Source organism: Hipposideros armiger, unplaced genomic scaffold (assembly GCF_001890085.2).
Source record: "Hipposideros armiger isolate ML-2016 unplaced genomic scaffold, ASM189008v1 scaffold_614, whole genome shotgun sequence".
Lineage (NCBI taxonomy): Eukaryota > Metazoa > Chordata > Mammalia > Chiroptera > Hipposideridae > Hipposideros > Hipposideros armiger.
The window spans coordinates 1-10,324 of record NW_017731964.1 but is presented as its reverse complement, the minus strand read 5'-3'; the positions used below and the strand labels follow the sequence as shown (position 1 = coordinate 10,324).

Genomic DNA, 10,324 nt, shown 5'->3' with positions numbered 1-10,324 from the left:
TCAAATCAATCAACAAGGCAGTTTTAACAGACGTGTGCTTTCATTTATATGCTGTTAACACCCATGACTGGTTACTGGTGGCCCACAGTTGAGATTATTTGTAAAGAAATGGTACTATTTACCTTCTCTATTTAGCTTGCTCACTGCTAGCTTCCTGATACTGGTTTAGAATAAAAGCACCTCCCAGTTATATTTGTCGATAATATACTGTTACCTTGTTTCAGAAAGATTTATTATCAGCTTATCTTTTTCAGATTTTAATGTTTGCGTCATCCTGTCTGTGTTAACTGTGGCCTATGGCAGAGCAGCAGTGGTTCTAGCCAGGAGCAGCTGTGAGGTCTCCTCTCAAAGGCGGTGTCCGAGCTCATCTACTGGCTCTGTTCATCCTTCCTGAGAAGGTAGATCTGAATGCCCAGAACAGCCACACCAACTTGTAGAGACTAGCCAGCAGGTCGAGGTAAGCTTTTACAGGGAGATTGCTCAAGAGAATAAGACTTACTAATGGTTTGGGGCTTATTCCTAGTTAATTTTAGGATATTTAATGCAAAGATTAACGAAGTTCCCGTAATTTAGTTACTTAATACCTGCTTTCGTGAAAGAAGCTAAAACATAGTTATATATTTTTAAATAGTTTGCTTGACATGTGCTGTTTAAAATGTTTCACTTTTATGATAAATTCGCCTATGGAAAGCTAGGAAATTTGAAAAGTTGAAGCATGATTTTTTTATCTCCTTTTCTTGTACCCAAAGAAGGAAATTTTACCTTGTGTTCTTGGCTGGTATGAGCATAATAAAAGAAGAACTTCATAGAGATTTTTACAGGTTTTGAAATTAAAATGTATCTTATTGTTACTATACATTAAACTACAGAGCTAAAATCTTATTTGCACAAATGTTATTTGGTGGGAAAAATCCTGGTGCATTTCAGAATGACTTCACACTTGTGTGTGTGTGTGTGTGTGTGTGTGTGTGTGTGTATCTGTGTGTCTATACATGCCATATATTAGATCATTTAACTCAAGAATTTTTCAGTTATGATTACCTAAATCTTCATATTATCTTATGCATGTCTACATAACAGAAACACTTTCAAGTATAATCTATTGACCATAATATTGCTGGAGATTGTTTTTCTCTCTTACCAAAGGATGTGTGTTGGTGTGTGAGCGGACACATGGATTTTGCCACATTTTCTGTTTCTTCAGGCTGGAAACAGTTTCCAGTAGTGGGTGATATTCCACCCCAAGAATCATGACCTACACACTTGTTTCTGTTTTCCCTGCCCCCCTCTCTTTCTTTTAAAATAAGTAGTTTTCGAAAATACTCTTAGTTATTTAAAAAAGAATACTGGATAAATTACAGAGCTGCAAACCCATTTTTGGAATATAATTATAATCAAGTCCATTCCTAATTTTGTTTCCAAATTTGTAGGGTAGGACAAAAACAGGTTCAGGATGTTAGCAAAAGTGCAATTTTAATGTGAAGGTAAAATGGATAAATAACTCATGTAAAGAATTATGCAATCAAAAGAAGCACAAATAATATAAATGTGTTAGTAATTATTCACCAATCATTTTTTTTAAAGTTCCATTTGAAACAATTCATAGACAATACATTTAATTTTACTAAATATTTTTTTCTGGTTATGAAAGTGAAATGTTCTCATAGTAGAAGACTTGGAATATGTAGAAATTATAGAGAATAAAGTAAAACTAACCATTATTTCACCACCCAGGGACCCTATCTTGTATGAGAGTGTTGCCAGCTGCTATGTGTCTCCATCAGTTTCTAGGGAAATATAGAAACTGCTGAGTTCTCTTGCTTTGCATGGACTTCTTACTTTCTTATCTAATTAAAGACAACTGGTAGTACTTGCATTCACAGCTAATATGGTCCAGAATTTATCCTTATAATAATACATGTGATTTTTCTCTCTTTCTACAAATTTCAAACCCCTAAAATAATGTACCTTTACAGGAACAAAAATGAGGCTGACCTCAAACTTCTCAGGAATACTGAATCCCTTACCTTAATGGAGCAGTCTATATAGAGAGATATAAGGAGAAAAATTTGAAACCAGAGAATTTTACATGCATGGTTAAAAATATCAAGCTTTCTTGGCTGTGGAACCAAATGCAAAGTTAACAAATTTCTAGTCCCATCTATAGGGAGAGGGCAGTTAGGGTTTCTGAGCAAACATGTTCTATACTTGAGGACTATTCAGTGGATTCATATAGTGTTTATGACCTTTTCCTAGCAAACTTGAAATTCTTTATCTCCTTTGAGCATCATAGACTTGTGACCTTTCATAAACTCACCTGGTTGCATTGATTGACAATGTTTTCTTTATGATGCTAAAATGGTCACAGATTGACCAAGAACCATCTGAAACTTTAAAAGTTGACCAAAATTTTGAGTGCAATAGTTTCTGTAGGACCATACAGGTTTTATGTTATCTAAGGACAATCAGAAATCATAAAACTTTGTATTTTGATTAAAACAAAGTTTAGTTGCAATTTTAGGTCTATACTATTTTTAAATCCCTTCCCTCAAATCAATCAGGGTGTCATATACTTTAAAGTTTTTCTTATAAAAGCAAGTACAGAATAGCCATAGACAGTTTATGAACAAAAAAAATTGAATTCTAAATTATAATGTCCTATATCACTATCTCTAATTTTGCATTAAATCACCACTAGGGGAAAAAAAAAAAGAGTGCAAGCACACCAACCAGGGATCGAGATTCTGACTTCTATCTGGACCCAAAACAATTGTTTTTTTCTGAATTTCTTTGAATGTATCAAGTGTCTCCTGACTTGAATTCCTCAGGAGTTTCATTGCTTCCTATTTTCTGCGTCAGGGCTGCGTTTGCCTGTCTATTTATTTGGCTGGTACATTTGGGTAAGGACACACCAGTGCCTGTACTTGGTGGGAGGTTCTGCCCTATTGCAACCCCAGGCCATTCTACTGCCATTACTTTGAAGGGCTGCCAGTTTCCTTGGGGTAAGGGACGGGGGATCTTGTTTTCTCCCTACATTTGTGTTGGAGCACAGGTGATTTTCTCCTCTAGGGTCTGGGCATGCTGAGAAATTTCTCGTGTCAGCTTGTGTAATTCCTGCCTCTCCAAGGCTCTATGTACCTGGACATGGGGGTGGCAGTTTGGTGTTTAAAAGGCTATGACTTTTGGGTTGGCTGAGTGGCTCAGTTGGTTAAGAGCTCACTCAAGAGTGTGAGTTCTGAGCAACAGGGTCGCCGGTTCAATTCCCAGTCCAAGCTGAGCTGCCAGCAGGTGGCAGGATGGCTCAACTAAAAAAATAAAAATAAAAACAGTCTCTGACTTTTCCCTCACTACACCATGATTGCCCCTTTTAAGGGACACTGTGGGCCTTCTTTCCTTTTACTTCATAATTTCCACGCCTGATTGCATACAGAACATAGTTCTCCTCTGCTGAACATTTTCTATTGACTATAAACACTCTGTGTACCTTCCAGAGAATTCATTCATATTCTTTCCTTTTTATGAAAGAGTGGTGAGGAGAGGACTAATTCTCTCTTTCTTGGTTTAGAAGCTATGTACACGAGTCAAAAATCTAAAAGTAAACCAAAAAAGAAGGGGAAAAAAATAACTGTTTCTGTCCTTTTCTAATATCTTGTATGTCTCTAGTCCAACAAGGGTGCCTGCCCTACAAGATAATTATATCTTACTTTCATAAACTTTATTTATAGTTTACCAATGAAAATTTTATATCTCAATTACTTTTTTTTTTCCCTCCATGTTTCTGGGATAGGTCTATGGAAATAAAAGAAGGAACTCTAACCTGATTATGGGTTTCGGAGAAAGATTCCTCAACACATAAAGGAAAAAAACCAAACTGGTGGATAGCCCTCAGGAACGATGTCCTTTTGCCACAATGTAATTAATATTTCCTGTGTGAAAAGCAGCTGGTCAAATGACGTCCGTGCTTCACTATACAGTTTAATGGTGCTCATAATTCTGACCACACTGGTTGGCAATCTGATAGTTATTATTTCCATATCACACTTCAAGCAACTTCACACCCCAGCTAACTGGCTCATTCATTCCATGGCCACTGTGGACTTCCTGCTGGGGTGCCTGGTCATGCCTTACAGCATGGTAAGATCTGTTGAGCACTGCTGGTATTTTGGAGACATCTTCTGTAAAGTCCACACCAGCACTGATATTATGCTGAGCTCAGCATCCATTTTCCACTTATCCTTCATTTCCATTGACCGCTACTATGCTGTGTGTGACCCATTGAGATACAAAGCCAAGATCAGCATCTTGGTTATTTCTGTGATGATCTTCATTAGCTGGAGCATCCCTGCTCTTTTTGCATTTGGAATGATCTTTCTGGAGCTAAACATCAAAGGAGCTGAACAGATGTATTACAAACACATTCACTGCATAGGGGGTTGCTCTGTCTTCTTTAGCAAGACATCTGGGGTACTGGCCTTTATGACTTCTTTCTATATACCTGGATCTATTATGGTGTATATTTATTATAGAATATATTTCATAGCAAAACGGCAGGCAAGATCAATTAATGATGCAAGTCTGAAGCTTCAAATTGGATTAGAAGAGAAAAATGGAATTTCACAAAGCAAAGAAAGGAAAGCTGCAAAGACTTTGGGAATTGTGATGGGAGTTTTCCTAATATGCTGGTGTCCTTTCTTTGTCTGCACTGTCATGGATCCTTTCCTGGACTATACTATTCCACAAACCTTGAATGATGCATTGATTTGGTTTGGCTACTTGAACTCTACTTTTAATCCAATGGTTTATGCATTTTTTTATCCCTGGTTCAGAAGAGCATTGAAGATGATTCTATTTGGTAAAATTTTCCGAAAAGATTCATCTAGGAGTAAATTATTTTTAGAATAAAATCCATAGAATGATTATACTTCACTGTTTTGCAAAAATAGGTGGTGATCATATTTATGACCACAACATAATCAACCACATGACCAACTGCAGGGTCTTTTATCAATTTTTTGAGTCAAAGATTGTATGTATAATGCTTATATTTTGCTCCCTGTTTAGGATATGGTACATACGATCTTTTCCATTCTTACTATACATAGGTAGCTTTGCAAGTCCAGAATTTAAGGTTCTACATTTAAAAAAATACTTTCCTGCTTTTATATGAACTGCCAGGAAATTGACACTGTTCTTTTACTCAGTTGCTCAGTGATAGAAAATATGGGGCTGCATTTGGAAATGCAAGTTAGAATGATTTTGTCATTTATTTACTTGAATATATTTGTCTTTTGTAAAATCAACTAAAAGTACACATTAAATGTTATTTATTAAATAATTGTTTATGCATAATTTGCTATTTATCATGAATCCTTATTAATATTTATTCCAATTCTTAAATAGCTTGATTTTCAACTTTTTAAAATAGGTTTTTCTGATTCTTATACTTGTAGGAAATTTGTAACATAAAGAAAAAAATAAAAATAAAATACCATATAAAAACATGATGTAAAAATATCACTCATAACTCACTTCCTGAAAGAGCCATATTGTTTAGAATTCTTAAAAACATTATTTTTGGGGTGACTGTATTATGTTACATTGTATAGATATACAAGGGTACTTTTTAACCATTTCCCTAGTGGTGACCACTTAAGTTTTTACTTTTCTAAAAAATTGAAGTTTTTTTCTGTTACTTGCTACTTTAGCTCATGAAAGTGTCTATTTCAAGGTATGCCTGGTGTAGTAACACCCAAAATATAAGCTATAGGAAGTAAAACAAATTCACTTGTTGGGTTCTCTATTGCCCCGAAAGTATCTAAATCTCAGAGATAGCAAGAGGTATGATCAGAATAGACACACCATGCCTATTAAAATGGCATATACAAAAAGAAAAAGAAAATAAAAAGGAACAAACGGTGGCTTCAGTTAAGATCCCATTTAGTTGTTTCTCATACAGGCTGCATGAAGTCTGTTTCCTGCTGCGTAGCCCCAGGGGTTTGGATTCATTTATTTAATAGTAGTGACTTATGCTCATGAATAAATTGGAGCAAGGCTGCTAATTTTAAATGAAACTAAGATGCACATTCCTGCATGTAAATTTCTGTTCACTCACCTGATGATCTCACAACTCCTTTCATCTCTTATAGTCTGTTTTAGGGCTACATGTTTTGTTTCACTGATCTGACTAGGTTTTTGTTCTCTTCCATTTAAAAAAACATTCTGAGTTATCTTTTCATTTAATATAGAATAAGACACATTGCCCCTAATCATCCCCAGTTTCAAAAACATTCTATACTTTTTTCACTTGTGAGATCATTTTGTCAAATTTAAAAAGGGAACCAAAGCATTTAGACAGTTTTCTGTACCTGATAGCAAGTTTCTGTGCTGTTCTTTATTTGCTCCCATACATTCTTCTTAAGATTATTCCTGGATGTTTTGTACTTGTTCATGTGTGTGTTTTGCCTATTGTGAATAAATCTTTTTAAAGCTATTATATTTTCTATGTAAAAATTAGTGCTGGCATACAGGAAAATTTTATTTTAGCTTTTCAGTTAACTTTTTGGGTTTTCACTATACATAAGTTTATCTCTTTTCCAATAGTTATGGTTTTTATTTATATTCCTTGCTTCATTAGTCAGAATTTCTAGACCAATACTGATGACAAGTTAGTATAAGCAATAATGGTGATAAGAGTCATCAATCATCCTCTTTTACATTTATTTTAACTTACTATTTAGGTTTTAATATTGATTCCTTACTTTTCTTGGGACAAACTCATGACTCAGATAATTCTAACTTTTTTACTTATTACTAAAGCCCCTATAGCAGCAGTTCTCAACCTTCCTAATGCCGCGACCCCTTAATACAGTTCCTCATGTTGTGGTGACCCTCAACCATAAAATTATTTTTGTTGCTACTTTATAACTGTAATTTTGCTACTGTTATGAATCGTAATGTAAATATCTTTTTGTTTTCCGATGGTCTTAGGCGACCCCTGTGAAAGGGTCATTTGACCCCCAAAGGGGTCGCGACCCACAGGTTGAGAACTGCTGCCCTATAGCCTCTCTTTCTTGGTAGCTTCTGTTCTTAATACTCATAATAAGAGATAACCCATAACCCAGCCTCAGCAAACAAGAAGGCTTACTTTGTTTTGCTACATTCCCCATGTTGCTCTAGTTCCCATTCCCTCATGCTGGAGGTTTTTGTTTTTTGGTTGTCCAGGGTCCATTTCCTACCTGGAATCTAATTATCTTTTGAGAAATTTCCCATTCCAACTGGCTATAGTCCTGGAAATGTAATGAGAAGGCGAGCCTCCCGCACTTGCCCTTAACTAGACAAATGGGTGGGTAACCCAAGCTAAAAATTTCAGAAAGTCTGTCTCTAGAATTTGAATCTTTAGCCGAGGGAAAAAGGTCAGCAGGAAACAATAAAAACACATGGGTTTCCATTCCATCCATGTGATAAAATCATGACCAGACAGCTCTTGGTATTATCAGGGTTCTTGCTTCTCAGATTCCAGAGCGGCCTAACTGTCCATTTCCAAGCTAAGTTCTCCAGACTCTAATGGATTCCATGGGTCCAGATACTCTCCTCAGAAATTCTCTTTGAGGATAATTTCTGGTTGCATCCATGGAAAGAACCTTAGCTTGATATACTATATTATGGTAAATACCAAGAAAGTGATTGCAATGATATGGTACTTCTTCCCCAAGTTCAGACAACATCCAATCAAAACAGACTCATTTTCCACTCTCCTCTCAAAGCGGAGTATTCATATAAATATCTACCCTGGAAGAGATGAAAAAAAAAACCATACTAGCAAGGAAGCTTGTTGGTACTGATTTATTTTTAATAAAAAATAATGCCGTCTTCAAAGATTAGTGAACTGGAAAGTTCCATACTGATTTTAAACTTGGTTCTTGAAGTCAATAATCCAATCTTTGGAAAGTCATAAATATTTGCCAAGAAAGTAGGGCAACCTCTAGTTCATTGTGAATTCTGGTGAGTCACAGTTTCCGTCTAGTTGTACATTGTCAACAAAAGCTTGAACTTTAACTTAAATGTGTAAAGATACATGAAGAATGATTTATGTGTTCAAATTTAGCAGACTATAAAGTGTGCCAACAAAACAATTATTCAGAAAGATACTTTAAATGCTGCACTCAAATAATCCTATATGGATTATTTGAGTATGTAGGAATCAGATTGAATTTTTTTAAAGATAAGGTACATGTATTTTCCAAATAGTATTCAAAGAAAGTAAATTTGTCTTTAGTAAGTACTGGCCTTTTTTCCCACATCCTAAAACTCTTCCTCCTAAAACCCTTTTTTCAAGTCTCTAAGCTCCCAATGAATGTGTGCTGCTTCAATATTCTAACTCAGCTAGAATGTTCCACTGGCGCTGGTTCTACCATGAAGTCATATCAACCTCAGTATCTAATTTGTTAGTCTTTGATTTTTCCCAGGAGAGATAAATCATTGATTCATGCAAATGGAAGTTTATCGACATGTTTATCAATTAAAGTTACTTGGAAGCTTAAAGTTAAGTCATTCACAATAGTTTATCAATGGCAAACTTTCTTCTCCATAAATACCAGGGGTGCCAAAAAAATGTACACACATTATAAGAGATGTTATCTTAAACTGTGTACACACTTTTTTTTGGCACCCTCTGTATATAAGTCAGATAAGCAATAACTCAGATGATAGATGATGAGACAGGTAAAGAGATAACAGAAGTGAGTTTGTGAGCTAGCAGGAATGAGCTTAAAAATTAACCACTTGTCTCTGAATCCCCTGGCTGGCACTGTACCTGCAAAGTGATAAGCACCCTACATCCATTATAAGTGGGAAGAGAACAGTTCCCAATTGCAACAGCAACCCCCTGGAAGCTAACAATAACCCATCATAGATGAGAACAAGACAGTTCCCAAAAGAAGACAACTGTAACAGCAAACACCTGCAAGCTGACAAGCACTCTACATCCTGTATAGAAAAAATATAAATCCCCAGCTAAATGAAACCTGTGGCAGCTGTCTCTATCAGACTCTATCCTGGCAAACTCCTTTTGCCAGTATTTCTCTTCCAAGCAGAAAACTGCTGCAGTGGCAGACGTCTTCTTTAGACACTGCCATGGGCATCCCTGCTGCCAACTTTCAATAAACCTTTTCTTGCTTTTCTACTTTTCAGAGTCTCGTGAATTCTTTCATATTCTGCGAATGACCAGGGGTATAAAAAAAATAAATACAATAGATTCTAAAATTTGCTATTGGTCAACGTTTTCACAATGTGATATGTTAAAATAGCATTTCTCAACCCTGGCTGCTGCTGGGGAGCTATGATATAAATGGAAATAATGTGGATACTCAGGCCCTATGTCAAGAAGATGATCTGAGGTGAAGAGGGCAAGCTTGGGAGCCAGGTGTCATGGGTTTAAATTCTGGCTCCAATATTTATCAACTATTATTTGGACAAAGTTACTTAAAAACTTCAAGCCTTAGATTACTCACTTAAAAAATGAGAACAGTAATATTACCTCCCTCACTGGACTGTTGATTGTTAGATGAGATGTACTGTCTGCCATGGGCCCTTACACGTAAAAACACTCAGCAAACATGCATCATTAGCATTATTTCATGTCATTTTATTGGCATTTGCATGGTGGTGCTCACTCAGAGTATGCTAAGGTAGGATACACAGAGAACCTGAAATAGACAGATGTTACATGTTGGCTTAAAAAAAATTGGTAGTGCTGAATAATACCATCCTCTTTCCCAACACATTTTACAATTACAATTATGCAAAAGAATTAGTCCAAGGTTTACACAGAAGGAAGTTAACCTGGTGACACATTTTTGCATTGTTAATCTGTGATGTGTCAGTATTTGGCCTATAGTATGTTTGAAAACGGTGGGAATTTTCATTTCTTCAAAAATAATTTATATAAAATGTGTATATATACATAAAATAATTATATATTTACATGTATATAATATTGATATCTAGCTGAGAAATTACTATTATCTACCTATCTAATGAATTTAGACAAACACTTGTGTAGGCCCTGAAGCAAATAAGTGGAGAGCAGAGTCCTGAAGCACTGAGGGACGTCATCAGGCTTTGGAACAAGACAAGCCTGGTTTCAAGTCCCAGCTCTCTCTGTAGGTCCTGTGTTTTTTCTCCTTTGTGCCTTTATTCCTGGTGCGCCCCAGTGCCTGGAATGACCCCCTGCCCCCAATCTACTTCCCTTACTGACTGACATTTACTCATTTAAAAAGACACATCTTGAGGGTTATCTCTCCAGCAAGCTACCTATAATCCTCTC

The 10,324-nt window shown here is 36.0% G+C and overlaps 1 protein-coding gene across 1 annotated transcript; it reads left to right on the top strand.

Annotated features, from left to right (window-relative positions):
* The first annotated feature begins 259 nt into the window (after window positions 1-259).
* Window positions 260-5,295, top strand: TAAR1 (trace amine associated receptor 1). Its single transcript, XM_019625106.1, has 2 exons — window positions 260-457; window positions 3,788-5,295. Exon 2 carries the CDS (start codon window positions 3,895-3,897, stop codon window positions 4,900-4,902), a length of 1,008 nt encoding a protein of 335 aa, XP_019480651.1. The 5' UTR covers window positions 260-457; window positions 3,788-3,894; the 3' UTR covers window positions 4,903-5,295.
* The last annotated feature ends 5,029 nt before the right edge of the window (window positions 5,296-10,324 follow it).